The 17,823-nt window shown below is 36.5% G+C and overlaps 1 protein-coding gene across 1 annotated transcript in view; it reads right to left on the reverse strand.

The window, feature by feature from the left end:
* Nucleotides 1-17,823, reverse strand: part of RSPO2 (R-spondin 2) — a 114,191-nt gene that overhangs the window by 31,258 nt on the left and 65,110 nt on the right. Inside the window, exons 3-4 of the mRNA XM_086742544.1 lie at nucleotides 13,258-13,401; nucleotides 12,024-12,212 (exon numbers count right to left, since the gene is read on the reverse strand). Coding sequence (XP_086598670.1) covers nucleotides 12,024-12,212; nucleotides 13,258-13,401 — 333 coding nt within the window. The remainder of the gene's footprint in view (nucleotides 1-12,023; nucleotides 12,213-13,257; nucleotides 13,402-17,823) is intronic.

Here is a 17,823-nt window from a genome sequence, read left to right on the forward strand (position 1 = left end):
TACACATCACTGTAGACGAGCCTGTTGTGCATCAGATTTTAAAAGGCACTGGAAAGCATCCACGATGAAGCAGCATATGGGGATAGGCTTTACCTTTTGCACTTAGCTAACAAAGCCATTAATTAGGACTCAAATGTCCCTACATTATTTTTTCCTGTCTAAAGCACCAAAAAGCAGGAAGAAGCCACAACGGTCTATTTCTCAGATTCTTTCCTCTCTTCTCCTTTTTGCCAGAATCTTTACTCTCCAGATTTGCCCTGTCTGGTAGTGGGATAGAAGAAAATAATTTCTGCTGAATTCAGCCTGAATCCACGAGGCTCCTGTCTTAGGCTACCTTAGCTATCTGTCTTAGGCTACCCCTAGCTATCAAGCAAACAAGCCACCGAGCAATGAAAATTATTCTCCAGAAGAAGAAAGCTATTATAAAGGGTACAGACAGGCCATCACAATCAATCAAGTTACAGCAGTGTAATGAGTTCCTGGTTTAACAGCCAAGCAGCTGTAAAAACAGCCAGTCCTGCAGAGCAACACCCAGCATTCAGAATCATACATGTGTTTTCTTATAGCATCCTTAAGGATGACAAAGCAGACAGAATCTAAATATCACATAAAAATACTGCATATTTTCAAAATATTATAGTATGGTGAAGTCTTTCTACTTCAGTGGCAGTTCCCATTATTTATGGAATAACTTCCAGTATCCAAACACTGCCATTGTTAGCACATGTTCTGCTGGAGAGATGAACTGTACAAAAGATAAGGAGTACCAGAAACATTCAAGCAAAAACTCTCCCAGGAGTACAATACAAGGGCCACGTCCCAACAATGTTGTGAAAATTAATAGTATCTGGATAAGCCTAATAGATTTATTACTTAAGAAGACACTTACGTGCAAGGAAAGCCTTAGTGAATCCTTAAAAATGAGCAAGGCTGACTGCTCTCCTGATATGCCAAATCTGAAGCAGATTGCTTTCCAGACCTGCCGTACCCAGGTCTGTGGCTTGGGAGAGGACATGCATAGAACTGTGCCTTACCGATTGGTCTTCAGGGAGGAAAATATAATCTCAGGTAGGTGAGTGTTTGCTGTTTTCTCTGCTGTGACTGAAACAGCTGACACTACAATCTATTAAAAAAGCTGTCTGGCTGAGACCCGGAAATGATCAAGTATATGGCTTTTCCTCCTACAGGTGGGCTGTAGTTTCAGAATGCGCAAAAGACAAAACCAACAGGAGTTACTTCACAAGGGCATGCATAATAAAGTTTGTCAGGTACCTTTTATGGACGAATTCAATCTGTGCGCTTGGACCAGCTACAGGTCTTTTCAGTATTTGAATTTCCATGTGGATTAGCATCTGGCTCTCTTTCAGCATTTTTAAATAACCTTGAACTGTATAATTGCCATGGGACAGTTCTAACTCACACTCTGGTCATTTACAAGGATTTACACTCTGGTACTTAGTCGGTTATTCATTAAAACTAGGTAGCTCCCATAGGACATACTGCATCACATGATGCTCATGCTACTTCTGAAATACAATATACTTAAGGAAACACACATGTTGGAAGTACTTATCTGGTCGAAGATATAACAATGGCAATAAATAAATTGTGCATAGCACCTTTTAATGATTGGAAAAACTACGTGAAAGTCTTCCCAAAAAAGTATTTTGTATTACTTTAACTAAAAAGGAGGATTGAAGGATAATTTACATTCAGAAGGAAGGGCAAAATGTGCTTCAATTGGCACTTCTGTACTGCCAGCAATTGCCTGATAATCCTCTGAAAATAAGTTGAAAATGTATCATGCTGCAATATGATAAAGCAATACATAAAATCCCACAGGCTGAATTGTTCTGATAAGGTAAGTAGTGACTACATCAGTAGACAAGGGAAGAGCTATGGATGTCATCTACCTGGACTTCTGTAAGGTCTTTGACAGGGCCCTCCACAACATCTTTCTCTCTAAATTAGAGAGATATACATTTGATGAGTGGACTGTTCACTGGATGAGGAATTGGTTGGATGGTCACATCCAGAGGGTAGCAGTCAACACCTCAATGTCTAGGTGGAGGCGGTGACAAGTGGTGTCCCTCAAAGTGATAAGATCAGTACTGTTTAACATCTTCATCAATGACATAGACATTGGGATCGAGTGCGCCCTCAGCAAGTTTGCAGACAACATGAAGTTGAGTGGTGTGGTTGACAGAATGCCATCCAGAGGGACCTGGACAAGCTCGAGAAGTGGGTCCATGCAAACCTCATGATCTTCAATAAGATGAAGTGCAAGGTCCTGCAGCTGAGTCAGAGCAATCCCTGGTATCAATACAGGCTGGAGGATGAAGGAATTGAGAGAAGCCCTGCCGAGAAAGACTTGGTGGATGAAAAGCTGGACATGAGCCAGCAATGTGCACTTGCAACCCAGAAGGTCAACCGCATCCCAGGCAGCACCAAGAGGAGTTTGGCCAGCAGGTCAAGGGAGGTGATTCTGCTCCTCTACTCTGCTCTGGTGAGACCCCACCTGGAGTACTGCATCCAGCTCTGGAGCCCCCAACATAAGAAGGACGTGGACCTGTTGGAGCAAGTCCAGAGGAGGGCCACAAAGATGATCAGAGGGCTGGAGCACCTTTTCTATGATGAATGGTTTTAAACTAAGAGAGAATAGATTTAGACTAGACATAAGGAAGAGATTTTTTACAATGAGGGTGGTAGAACACTGGAACAGGTTGCCCAGAGAGGTGGTGGATGCCCCATCCCTAGAAACATTCAAGGCCAGGTTGGATGAGGCTCTGAGCAACCTGATCTGGTTGGAGATGTCCCTGCTCCTTGCAGGGGGGTTGGACTGGATGACCTTTAAAGATCCCTTCCAACCCAAACCATTCTACGATTCTATAAAAAGCTTGCACCCAGGTATATATATAGTCCATTACAAGATAAGCTTTGGGCAGCGGTAATAAAGAAGAAAAACTAAAACAGAAATCAGATGACAACAACCCTTTTCCACTAAAGTGTTTTGCTAATGTCTTGAAAGGTACCCTTAAAGATCACGTCAGACATTTTATATCCAGTCTTAAAAAGAACCATGAATTTATAAATTCTACTTAAGTCAAAGAGAACTAAGCCTCTTAAAACCTTTAAAAACTGACCTATCAGTTAAAGAAACAAACAAACCAAAACCACACTTCACTACAACAGCACTCTCACTCTGAGGGAATTTGAGCTACTTATATCTAAATTAAGTTACAGGTTTCAATATAAGTAATGTATTATTTCACCATGTTTACAGAAACTCACAAATTTTAATAACTGCAATTGTAACCCATTGTAATATTTATCTGGACTAAAACATCAAAAAAGGTTTGTAGGAGCATTGCGACTTAATACCAAGCTGCCTCAACTTCCATTGAAGATTCACCAGTTTCAAGGAAGAGAAATACTGAAGAGTTAAAAAAAAACCCTAAAAGTTTGAGAAACTCTATGAACTGTAAATGGGTACAAGCAAAGAGAGAACATCTTAATTACTTAAATATTGGAAGGGTTATTTTCAATAAGTGTTCATATTTTTCAGGGCACTTAATTGCTTAGCTGCTTAATTTAACTGACCTTATTTCAAACAAATAGAAGACAGAGGATGATGAGTCAACAGCCTTATCTTGTTCACAGAGCTTTGAGAGCCATTTAGACCATCAAGCAATGTAATTTTATAACAGCAAAGAAGAGTCATTCCTCTCAAATCTGCAAATGAAACTTGGATGCTGGCCCTTGCCAGATATTACTTGGTTTTAGAATTAAACATAACTGCTTCTCAAACTAATGTTCAAGTTTATATAGCTTATAAAAAATATTTCTAACTACTTTTTTGGATACAAGTCTAATTGGATCGCATTTTCCCTTTAGAAAATAACTAGAGAACAGATTGCTTCCAATAACATAATAGAAAAATAACAGCAATTTTTAAAAAGTCACATTAAGTTTATATTTGAAGTCATTTTAATGAATATTAATCAAATGCATGTGGAATAGGGTTATCTAATCTCTTAGTTCACACATGTGTATGCATTTTTCTTTTCTCCCTGTATTCAGAGTTTTTGCTGCTCAGGTTGGGGGTTGTTTTTTAAAACAAGTGCTTTAACACAAATTCAGCTGAAATATTTTGTGTGCAAGGGAGTTTTCAGAACAGGATTTCATAGATTCATTCCATCACATATTTCCTCATTCATATGACCAAATAACACACAAATTACACTGTTTGAAAAAGATATTAATCTTTCTGTATCTTTGTCCCATAGCTGTGAACATCAAAATGTCATACTGGGTTGTCAGGATCTAACAGATTTGTTTTTCACCAGCCTTAAGGAAAGAACATATCTACTCATATTTCATCATTAACACACCTTGATTTTCTTTACAGTTTTGATACAGAAGTATGGAAAGAACACTCTATCAACAGATTCCTGATTTTCCTATCCCTGCTGCAGGACAGAAAAAGAAGAAAAACACACAAGAAATATCAGTACAGGTTTTTTGTTTCTAAGAAAAAAAAAAATAATACTATATTTTAATGCAGAAAGGAAAAATCAGAATTTCTCGCTATATTTCAGCAATTTTCTAGTATCCTGTTGGCTGAGAGGTACACTGCTTAACTTTTATCTGCAAATTTTAGAGGTATAGAAGTGCTCAAATACAGGTATATACATGCACCATGTAAGTTTTCAAATCTAAGTGTAAATGAAAGCAAATATCATGAAAATGTAATTTCAAATTTGCTGTGCCTTTTTATATTTTTCACTTTTTTTCCCCTGTAATTTATAAGCCAGTATCTCACAGACACACACATGAAGAGGAACTGAGCTATGACCAAAAAAAAGGGAAAATATTTCATCTCTGAGGACTGTCAGAGCAATAGCTAATCCTGGTTTTCTCACAGTTGACCTGATTTAACAGGAGGCTAGAGTAGGTGACCTTCTGAACTACTAATTCAAATTTGTTTTTTTTTATTACTACCAAATAGAAATTACAAACTTTGTCCTCTTTTTTAGAAGCTGGCACAAACTTACTGACTATTGATAACTATACCTCTTGCCTATGTGCCTTAATTTAAAATACTTGAAGTCTTGTTGCAGGCACTGTCACTGAAATAAACAGTATCATAGGTTTCATTTTCCTTAAGGTCTGGATTTCCTTTCCTATTAGTTTTTACCTGCAGCAGTCCCTTCTGAATGTGATCAGCTAAAGGGTACAAAAAAGCCTTTTAATACTCTCAGCACAACATTCACTGTATGAAGCAGATGTTGGCAATCCAGATGAGCAGAATCCACAGCTGACAAAAGCTTGTTTCCTGAACAAACTTACTAACAAGCATGCCAGGCTCTGAGGGTTAACCCACACTATAAAACAGTTCTTGTTTTCTGGAAAGTCTCCAAACTACGTTCATCTTGTACCTTCTTGCTCCCACTTGCTAACTCCTTCACAAAATGTGCAGAATGGCCATCAACCAAAACACAAAAATATTTGCTCATTATTATTGCTTCCCCAATCTGCACTGGGCAAATAAGTGTCTTTGGTGGAGTTTAGTTCTTATAAGCTCTCTGCTGATGCGGAAATATTTTTTCCTTTTTTCCTTCAGAAGCTTTAAGTCATGCTTTGAAACTGAAAATTATGGGTTATATTTTCAGACAAGCTAAGGCCAAGCCTTCTTGGTTAGAGTGTAATTGGTGTTTACAAAATACATCAAGGAGGCAAGCCTGCTTGGCGATATCAATATTCTAACAGAGCCAGTAATCAGCAGAGCTACATTTAAAGTAGTTCCTACCTATCTGCTGAGGGCAAAGAAGGGCAGATTTGGTCCAATGCTACTGCAAAATTAACAGAGAGCTGCAGTAGGCAATGACACTCTATTGTTGTAAATACTATGTACTACAGTCTCATTTAAAATGCTGATGAGACATGCAAACACTAGTTTTTAGTATTACAGTGATAAATAATATTCCAATGTCTTCAAGATTCATGCAATACTAACCAACGCAGTAAGACCTTATTGTTTGGAAATCTTGTCATCTTTCCCAGAACCACAATGTTTTCTGTTTGCTACCATCCCTCTTCAGATCATGCCTTAACTTATAGGATAATCTTTTCTAAGTAGAGTCATTTTCTTTTATCTGTAACTTGCCACATACATTTATGTCATGACTTAGCTAACAACAGAATGAAATCCTCAAGTTACTAAAAATGTCAACAAATTAAACTGGACTTTTGTTTAAGATTTGAAAAGTCAAATCAAATCTAAAACTAAAATATAGTTCTATATCTGCATCTCTACAGTACCTCTGCTGGTCTTTCAATTTCATCTTAGATCACCATGGTGCATTAAGTTGAAATAAAGGTACATTGTGCTATGTATCTTTTAGATTCTATGCAAGATTTTGACATTACAGGTGTGCAGCATTCAGCCAAAGAAAAGTGAACAGATCAAAAAATAATAAAGTAAATTAAGAAATCAGCATTTCCAGCTAAGCTTCCATACTGATTAAAGCTAAACTTGGAAATGAATGAACAGTTAGCTTTATATTCAAAACGTTAGACATACTCTGCATGTTATTTCAACATCAATAAATAGTTCAAATTAAGAGATCTCATCACTGTTACAAACACAGGAAAGACTTGTTTTGTTCCTTTTCCCTATGACCAGTCATTGTAGCTTCTCTCTAATTGGGAGTAGAAGACATCAAAAATTTTGCAAATCCTGGACAGGAAGAACAGTGCTCTTTCAGCCTAAACCCACAGCACATTCTGCCTTTCACAGCAGCAGAATCATCCAGGCTGCTCCCCAGTCTGACTTCCTGCTCTCAGGAGCATCAAGACAATTCAGATGAGATTGCTCAGGGCTTTGTCCACTCAGGTCTTGGAAACTTCCAATGATGGTAACCACACAGTCTGTGGACAAATCTAGCCCAGTGCCCAACTGTTCTTGTGCAGAAGGCAACAGTTCTTGCTGTTCCTGGACCATTTTTTGCCAGGCTATCTGTTCTTGTGGCAACATAACAAAACCAACAGGAGACAAAATGTGGTGGTAACATTTACTGAGACCCACCTAGAGAGAGCCCCAGCATTGACACTCAAAAAGCAGACAGACAGTGGTTGTAGGTATTGTGCCTACTTGTGACCAGAAGTGCAAGGTATAAATTACGGTTCTGAAAGCATCCTGGCTTACAAACTTTTCCACATTGGGTACTTCAGTGTAGACATAATCAAAGAGCTCAAAAGAACATAATCATCTGTCTGATCACTGAGATCACCTGCTGAGTTCTGGGGCTACATTTATTTTGAGCTTTTTTTTTCCCCTCCTCACTTATGAAGAGATTCACTGTAGCTGAAAGGAAGCTCAACAAAGACAAGTGCAAAGTTGTAGCCCGGGACCATCTTGTCTGGCCCTACTTTGAGCAGGAGGTTGGACTGTGTAACCTCCTAGGTCCCTTCAAAACTGTATTATTCAATAATTCTATGAAATTGTTGGTTGTGCAACTAAAAAATTCTTCAGTTAGCCTCTTCTAAATAGATCTAACAAAAGAGAGAAATCCTGATTTCCTTTGCCAGGTCTCAAAAGAAAATAAATGTTAGCACTAAATTTTCAGGGGGGAAGGGAGTACAACACAAGAACATTTTCAACCTTTTACACTGCAGGTTGTCAAGTTAAAGCCAGAAATTTTAAAACATTCACTCTCAGAGGAAATATGTAGATTTAGAGAAGGAAAATACATGTACCTACTAAAGATAACTATACCTTTAACATGGCTTCTATTGGAAATTATGCTAGTTTACTATACTTTAAGTGTATAGCTAATGTCTTCACCAACGTGTATATAGAGTTTTACTCTAAATATTATTTATCTTACCTTAAATAGTCTTGCAAACTGAGATCATTAACTCCCTGTTTGCTATATCACTAGTAGCTTATCAGAGTAAAAGAACTCACACTACTTAGTTAACATGCATTTTGCAGCTTTGTATAATTATTAGTTTTCTATATTTAAGTATATATTCTTTAATACTTAGATATTTTCAGTCATAAATTCTGAATATTAATAATGAAATGTAACTGCAGTATAAGGACAGAAAGTCTTATTGGGTCTTTTTACTGTTGCTCTTCCAGCAACGGAAAGAAGAAAGATTATTGCATAAGAAGCCTCCAAAGCCCAATCAAGCAGCATGAAGTCCATCCAATTACATGTCTGTGTCCTTCCCACAGTAGCCTCTTGACCTGTCCTGCTACCTTCCCTCTTTTAAGCTCAGGAAATTAATGCAGACATACATGCCATCTTCACCTCTCTTTCTTCATGTCCGAAATGGCATCATGATTTTTACTAGAAGTAATAGAGTAATATTAATGTATTGGACAACTTGAAAAACTGTGGCCTGATAGAAGACTAAAAGAAGTAGAGCTGCTTTGCTTGCCTTTGTAATACTTAATAAAAAACATGACAGCAGGGTACAAAGAAAAGAGGAGTAATTTACTGAGGTGAACACAGGAAGCATGTAAAAACAAAAAGTAAAAAGAGAATATTTATAATAAATATATGGGAAAAATTCTAGACAGCAAGCTGCATTAGCCCACAGAATATTTCTGCCTGCTAATTTCCCCATTGTTTGTAATGTAATCCCTTTTTAATTTTTTTTTCTTTCTTTTTGAGCTAAAGAGGAGAAAATTCCCTATGAGGACGAGATCAGCATGAGTAGGAGGAGGCCTGAACAATGCAAGTCATCTTCTCTTAAGTCTAACCTCTCATAGTATGAGTTATGTTACACCCAAGCCACAGGGTAACATACATAAGATGAACAGATACACAAATGTGGCATTCCCATCTGGTAATAACAGTTAAATCAATTAGTACTGACAATAAGAAAATACCACTGAGTAACATATTTGAAATCAAGTAGAGTATCCTCTTATGTTGCTGGCTTCAGTAGGAAATAAGTGAAATCATCTTTCACTTGCATTCCAGCTTGTATATCTACGACTCTGCAAACACTGGGAAAGTGATAAAGAATTCCTCTTCATCAGCTAGATTTGTACCACAGCCATATGGCCAGATGAGTAATATTTCAATCCTTGATAAATATGAAACTGAAGTACTCAGTAGGAAAACTTCATTTAACCCCACTTCTGCAAACATGTAAAAATCTGTTTCGGAAGTTTTTCTGTAATGTGGGCCATAAATAGTAACTGTAAAATGTACAGAAGTAGAAAGCATGTGTCAAAAGCACTTTATTTGACCCTGTTATACCAAAATATCCTTACTTCCTGTGCTCAACTTAATCCATCACAATCTACAACCATCTTAGCTGTATAATCCAATACTTATCCTACACATTTGTGTGAGTTTATGTCCTGAGAATATTAGGAAGAAAGGATTTATTGACAGCCTCTCAACTGACATTTACAGGGATTACAGTTCTTCAGTCCTGCAGTAGTGCTAACCTTACATTTTTCTCTTATTTCCCTAGTTTAAAAGTTCAATTATAAAATTTCTAGCATTAGAAAAACACCACATTTTTAAAAACACAGAATCTCCTTCTTAACAGTCAGTATCTACTTAATTTCATTTTCATTTTAAGCATCAGCATTCAGTGTGGAGAGTTCAACCCGCAGTTTTGTACATATTTATTTGCATCTCTGAAAACACAGGCAGAAAATTCCACACTATGGGAGGACAGGAGAGGACTAATCTTTAGGATTTACTGGAGCCCATGTGTAGAGTACTACAAGCCTTTCACATTAAATTTGTATTTGTGGCAACAGCTTTTCTGATACCTAGTGAAAAAAAAATCAGAGATTTTATCAAAGATCTTGATATAGACTAGGCAATAAATTTACTAACTCTTAGGAAAGTCTACCATTGTGCTTTTGGAAAGATAAAATTCGAGAGGTAAATCTTTAACCAATGACCTGAATGGCTGGACAAGAAAATTTGAAACAACCTAAGAGAAACTGCTACAAAAAGGTATGAATGTTCAATAGCTCCAGATTACCACAGATGTGTATGCTAAGCATGCATAAATATTGTGGTTCACTTAAGCACAGTTCTCAAACTATTTACAACAATTTGAATAATTTGTATCCTAACTAAATTATCAAGACTTAACCCACATCTGTAAATTTCTATGTGCCAGGAGTTTATACAGAAGTTGGGCATTGCATCCATGAAATACCTCCCACTTTACACATTGGGTAGGTAAGTTAATACATCTCTATCACATGGAGTTTAATTGAAAATATTCTGCAATTTTCTCAAATTTTCCACTACAAGCTAAACTTAATGCATTTGGACAGCAAAAAAAAAAAAAAAAAGAAAGTATTGACTGGAGATTTTGCAGAACTACTTCACACAGGCTCTTTTTGCTTCCTTCCATTTTAGCAATAAAATATTTCTCCAGTTGATCTGATCACTAACCCCATTTGGGCTTCAGTGTTTGTTAGAAGTAACTGGAACAGCTCACCCACCTCAGCGGGCTGCAAGCACTAGTAAGTGGAGCTACCTTGATGTAGACGCATCTGACTCTCATTCAAAGATACCATGAGACACAAACCATGGCAGCCCAAATCAGCCTTGATTTTTACACTTTTTTCTTTCTTCCTATGGAGATATTCATTCTGTAGGTTCCACTCCACAATGCCTTTGAGAAGTTTATTTAGGTTGCAGATTAACTGTGCTGTTAAATGCACCCCAGTACCACTCTGACTATGCACTATGTGTGCAGGCACATGTGTATGAGTGTAGGGAGCGGGACAGGGAAGAAGAGTGCATAACAGACTCGGTTAACCTGGATAACAGAGAATAAACTTCATATTTTCTTCCAGATTGTGTCAGGGCCCCAGAGATAAAAATGAGGCTTGCACAGATTTAATCTGTAAGCTAAAACTTTATGTATCATCTTCACACATACTGGTGGGGAGCCAAGAGAGAAGTATTCCACAATCCCAGAACACAAAGCAAACTTATTTATCTACCTATTCTAAGATTATTTCAGTTCTGGTTTATCATCAGGTTACAGCTTTTCTCAGAATTCTACAACCTTTTATGCCTCATTATTTGTCTGACCTCACAGTTTACCCAGCTTGCAGCAGGAGGTTGGTCTAGAGATCTCTTGAAGCCTGAATCTTTCTTTAATCCTATGATTACAAAAGGAATAGCATATTTATCACCTGTTGATCACCCACTTCTCCTACAAATTCTCAAAACTCTGTAAGTGTTCAGTCTGCACAAGTGAAAGTTTAATAATTTCAATTTAAAAGGTAACAAAAACTCCTCTACCAGTGACATGTCTCCACAAAACCAAACACAAATTTGAAATTCCATTTCCTTTTTCAAATAAGCATCACTACTTAAGTCTTAGAACTTCATGGTAAAGAAATCTGATTATTTATTTTATCTGCTTGTGGCAATTGCCATAAACTGTTCTCATGCTGAAAAGCTTGGTATCTATTACTATTCTGCTTGCATCACATCTGTCATTGTTTGGCCCTGATCTGCAATATTCAGAACAAGTAACACATTCCAGCTAACAGTTCCAGCTAATAACACCATGTGTAACTAACTTCATTTAATTTAAATACCCATCACATCAACACTGGGTGTGCCGCCTGCAGAGAGGTTTAGAGTCATAATCTTTCCTGCCATGCGCAGAGCAATTAGTTATTCCGCTAGCACTATCATTTTCATGCTGAAGCTCAAACTGCAACCTGTTATGATTCTTCTGAGGCACCTGTCTGAAAAATCCTCAGTATCACACCAGGAAAAACACAGTTTCATGTCTACTGAGAGACTGATGACTCCCACTCTGAGCCTTTCCCTGGAGTCTTGCTGCACAAATTAGGACTGCTGTAGTACTGTTGCCTTTCAGCCTTGGCTGGCAGAGCAGAGACCGGATTTCCCCCTCAGCTGGGGTGAAATAGCTCTCTATTCAAGTCAGAAATACGATTTCAGTTAAGGAAAGCTCAGAAAGATTTTTGTGACATGGTCTATGCTTACCTCCTGGACAATGCCTCACAGCCATTTTACACCGTCTGGATTCTGCAATGGTTGGGCATGGTATCGTGTCTTTTGCTGGCTTCTTCACAATTTGTCTTGTTCTTGTTTCCAGGCCCCACTTAAATCCACAAGTTTTGTTATTTCTGCTGCAAGTTCCCCACTCACTCCACTGACCCACTTCACAGCCTTCTGATAAAGCAAAGGAAAACACGAGTGAGCAATTCTTCTGGGTTCTTCTTTCTTTCTTTCTTTCTTTTATTTTTTTTTAAATTAGAATACACTATTAGAAAGTACCACTTGAAAGTTTTACTGTTAACAGGCAAAATCCTAGAAACAAAATTAAAGTCTTTTACAAAACCTAAAAGAGTCTTTTAGCCGGCATCAACATCAACCTGAGCATAAAACCATCAGACTATCAATCTGTATGTATAGACAACATGTCAGTCCCAAATATTCCAAAACCCTCCTAAAATAATGAGATTGATTTAATTTTTTTCTCTTTTTAATAAATAATTCCTTTATGGTTTGTCTCCAGATGTGCAAAGCTCAAGAGTTCTCATTTCCAGGTCATCTCCATCATGAAATGCAAGGAATATTCTTGAAACAAAGAGTCTGTTCTGACACAATTCCTAGGCTTCAAAATAAAACACCAAACTGTGAGACTCGAGAAATATTGTGAGAACTGCCAATGCTGGCTCAGAACTAGAAAGTAGATTTCTACTAAACTCACTTATTTGGTGATTTATATCTGTTACCTGCTAATGGAAAACAAGGGAGCTGCAGAGAAACTAGAAGTTAATTTGAAGCCTAGATGTTACAGGAACTCAATCTGCTCTGCCCCTGGGTTCTGTCCTTGGTAAAAGGTGAAATGAGTAGGTAGTTTTATGAGGGCAAGAATCCAACAAGTACATCACTGACTTAAAGTTCTAATGCAAAGGCTGGCCTTCCCAAAATTGTACCAATTCTGAGTTACAAATCCTCATACAAGGTGATTTACAGTTAAGAGGACAGAACTTTCCAGTGCAGAACACAGTGGTGTTCCCAACAATGCAATATTTCAAAGTTTGGAAAAAACTATTACTGTTAGTAGGGATAAAGAAATCCAGACGCAATTCGTTAGTGACTATTTCTTGATAGGAAATGCTAAGCATCAGCTTAAAAATAGTGCCATATTTGAACCTGGCCATCTGGCAAAAGAGCTGCTTCAGCTGAATTGCTGTGCTAGAAGACTTACCCACACATTCCATAAGCTCTTCCAAGGCTGCAAAGCCAGGGGGGCATCCTCGGAAGCAGCGGCCTCGGTGCGAGTAAAAGCCAGTTTTGCATTTGGTACAAAAGTCTCTGCTAAAGCAGGAGTCGCAGTTTTCTATTCTGCATCCTGAATCAAAAGGATCATAAGGAACAATTAGACAGCTAACTTAGGGTAAGACTGAAAATGAAAGGACTTACAAAGCAATGAAACAGCAAAACTAGAAGTGCTATAATGAGGAACACTGTCATCCTGAAATCTATCTGCTCTGTAAGAGAAATTACAGTTAACTGTAATTATTTTCTACATTTCCCCCTACATCCTTTTAATCCTATTTTTTTAAATCAAAACTGTAGATAAAACCTCTAGTTAAGTCATATTTGAGTTAATTACACAGTTTTGGATTAAAAACATTCAACATAAATTATATCTATGTTTAAAGTAATTTTGAGGAAACTAAGATGCAACAAATTGTTTTGGGAAGTATGTATGTATTATATGTACTGTCTTCAGTTTATTATTTGTCATTGAAAGTAAGATACATTGTATTCCCATGATTTGATCCTATAAATAGCTGAATGAATGCTTGCATGTATTATATCTGATGTCTATATCTACACATATGCATCTGCCACCATGCAAAAAGCCTATATTTTTCTGGATATAATGCCTCTCTATTTTTAAGGCAGTTAATCCATAAAAAATAACCATTATTAAATGACTAAAAGACATAAAGCTATAACCCATAGAACAAAATACTACTGCCTTTTGAAATATGAGACTTCTCTGAAAATTTAAGAGAAATATAATCTGCAATTGACTACAGACTCAGAACCAAACTGTTCAGAAACATCCTATTCCTATAGTAAAACACAGCAACTTGGAAATGAACTAGAAATCAACCATCATATGCACACTTGAAAAGCAGAAATACTTACATGGAGGCTTATGAAAGTCAGTCATACACACCTACCAAAAAATGCCAGGCAAAAAATGTTCCAAAGATTAAAAAGTAAAAGTCATTATATTTGGAACAGTAATGAACACTTCAATTTTTAAAAATCTAATCCCTCAGCTAACATACTTAATTTATATAAACTACATTAACTGTATCCTGTCTTCAGCTATGTGAAGTCATAGCAGGAAGCATCTGTTACTCACGTCATGCAACAATACACTAATCTTTTTGGTCACTTATGTAATTCATTTATTGTTTTCTAAAGAAAAAAAAATCACAAACCATAAGGACTTTTGAAATAGCTATTGGCAAATATCCCCTAAAACCACTGCAAATTTAGCCAATCTTTATAAAACAGATTTTAATATTTACTCTTGAACTTCAGCAGGCCAAAACAGGGCACAGCATAACACTTAAACTGGGTGGCAGTGGAAAATAATTCTTTGTTAGCAATTAGGGAAACACAAGGCTTTTTAGAGCAAACCTTTTGAGGCATTAGACAACAAATTAGGCAGATTGCATGAAAAGAAAAAAAAAAAAGTCAAATGCTGGTACACCTTTCTTTGGTTAGAAGGAATGCTAACATCAATGTGAAGTCTTGTACTGCCAAAGGTAAGCTCTGCAGGCTCTATTTAGACACAGCCATACATAACCCACGTGCTACCAACTCCTGTTTTCAGCATCTCTCAAGCGGGCTTTTAGAACTTGTGTTCATACAAGCAGCACAAGTTGGGCTTCTAATCCATAGTTTAGTTTTTAGGAAATTCCCAAGAACAATAATTTTTTTTTTCACAAGGGTTACCAGTCTTGAAAGAACAGGAGATCAATGCCCATAAAATTACCCTGCAAAATCACTTATCCAGATTAATGTGTCTGCAAGGCAAAATGCTAAGGTATGCTGCTCTGGAGATAGAATCACAGAATCATAGAATAGTTAAGGTTGGAAGGTGCCTTTTAAGGTCATCTAGACCAACCCCCCTTACAATGAGCAGGGACATCTCCAACTAGATCAGGTTGCTCAGAGCCTCGTCCAACCTGATCTTGAATGTTTCCAGGGATGGGGTATCCACCACCTCTCTGGGCAACCTGTGCCAGTGTTCCACCACACTCACTGTAAAAATTTTTTTCCTAATATCTAATCTGAATCTACCTCCCTCTATTTTAAAACCACTACCCCTCGTCCTATTGCAACAGGCCCTACTGAAGAGTTTTCCCTATCTTTCCTGTAGATGTTCCTGTAGATGTAGCACAGTAGTTAATTGCAAATCTGGCTTGTTAACTCAACATGTACTGCAAGTATTTTATTAATTGCAGTGCTTGAATCAAACATGCAGTGCATTTAAATATGCAGAAAAAACATTTGCCTCTTGCCCACCCACACAAGATAGTTTGAAAGTGATGCAAGTATATTTTCAAAATAATGTTTTAACTATTGCTTTCAAAACTTGTTGGGGAGTAATATGTTTAAAGTTTACTCCCTTTGAACTATTTTGGTGGAAGAGGGATTAAATTAAAAACTTTTGGTACAAATTGCCTTTTGATACCATATAAAGAAGCTTAGCAGGCAACAGTCTGCCTCACTTTACGCTGGGGATACTCTTCATAAAACTATTGCTATTTAACAGTTCATATGTGAATACTCCATATTTAAGCATTAAATGAAGAAATCACTCTTCTTTCAGTTTCGTGATCATACTTTAAAATTCCTATCCTATTTATATCTTTTGCTTTGCCTTCTATTCCAGTTTTCTTTTGTATCACAGTACAGTCCTTGCCACGATAGTTACATTTTGGAAGTATTACAAGGGGCTCCTGTGTTAAGGTTGGGTGGATATTTCCACCAAGGCAGTTTATTTTCCATTTTTTTCCTAGGAAGATAATTTACTCCGAATATGAAATGTCTATTATTTAATTTATATCAGATACAATTTAGGGGAAAATATTGAAAGAATATTAGGAATTATTTAAGAATTCTGAAATTAAAACATTAATTCACAAGAGTGATACTCAGCACAATGCTTGGGGTTACTGGGTGCTAATCTCAATGATAATTTAACACAGTAATAGACCACATTGTAGTTGAGGATCAGCTGGGATTGACAACTACTCCTTTTTGACATCCTCCATCCACTCTGTTTCACATCATGAAGGGTGCTGGTGCAGCTCTAAGTCTTGCAGGGATTTTTTAAAATAAAATTTATAGAAACTGAACTAAAGAATTAAGAAGAGTAGTACTCCAAAAGTTAGAAAATCTAACTTCCTAGAAGTCTGTTTCCAATTACAAACTATCATAGGAGTGGTTATAAAATAAAGACATTTTTAAAGATTTTATTATTTTTGGTGCCTAGCTTCATTTTATTATACCGTTTAAATGCTTTTGGAGCAAATTTTCTTTCTTTCTTTTTTAAAAAAATAAAAGATCTATTAATAAATTATTTTTACTGTGACTGAGGTTAGTAAGTTAGAATAAAAGAAGTTTTAAAATTCTTTCATTTTTACAGCTAAGTATACCAACATGGAGAGAGAAAGTAAGCATATACATTTTTAGTTGGACTCCTAAAGAATGTTGATACTCCATTATGACTATTTAGATACATTAGTTTGGAATTAAATATAACTGCCAAAATTTTTATTTCTTATTATTAATCAACATCATTATCTAATTGTTAAATATAAGTCTTAATGGGAGTATATTGCAGAATTGAAAATTATTTTGCATTCTATTATTTAAATAATAAATTAGATAATAAATTAATAATCTAGTATGAAATCTACAGAAGAGCTGTTTGACATAATATACAATAATTAAGAAAACCAGCATTTTAAAAAAATGGTTTTTGCCTTTACACAAAATAATATAATAAAAAACAAGGCAATATTTTTTAAAGCTGATAACCTGAACTGCTTTCTTCCGATTGCCACCGTTTTCAACCCTTCAAACTTTCTGATCTCAGCATCTTATGCCTAACTCTGAAGAAGGAAAGCAAAATCTTTCCTACTTTTCAAAACCACTTTCTAAATCCTTTTGGATTCGCTTTAAATTAATGAGTTAGCTTACTGATACAATTATAATAAACTGGGACGAGAGATTTTTTTTTTTAATCTAGAGAAGGTTCTTGGCAAAAGAAGTTTTATTACTTCATTTTACTATCTACAGATCCCATTGCTTTTCTCACCAGTTCAGTGGTTTAATTTTTTGTATAATTTCAGTAGCTAAGCCATGCTGCCAGTGTATTCTTTTTATTCCACTGAGAAGATTACCTAGAAGTTTACAACATCAAAAAAACACAAAGGAAACAAGACCAAAACACTTGAGCATAGCTATGATTTTAGATCTAAGGAGTTCTTTAGAGGAAAGAAATAGATATTGCACAACCCACAGTATTCTTAAGAAATGCTTTGATTTCTTTTCTCTAAAAATAAAGAGAAAAATGGTGCCCACTAGAGGTTTCCAGATAGACAAGGGAAACTGCCTGGGAGATTTTAGAAGCAGCAAGGAGAGGAAGCCTAGAAGTGTAAGCTCTGGAGGCACAAGGAAAGCTAAGGTTGGTGTTGAAGGGAGAAAAAGTTCATAAATTGAGCCATGCATAAGA

Source organism: Chlamydotis macqueenii, chromosome 2 (assembly GCF_036417535.1).
Source record: "Chlamydotis macqueenii isolate bChlMac1 chromosome 2, bChlMac1.mat, whole genome shotgun sequence".
Lineage (NCBI taxonomy): Eukaryota > Metazoa > Chordata > Aves > Otidiformes > Otididae > Chlamydotis > Chlamydotis macqueenii.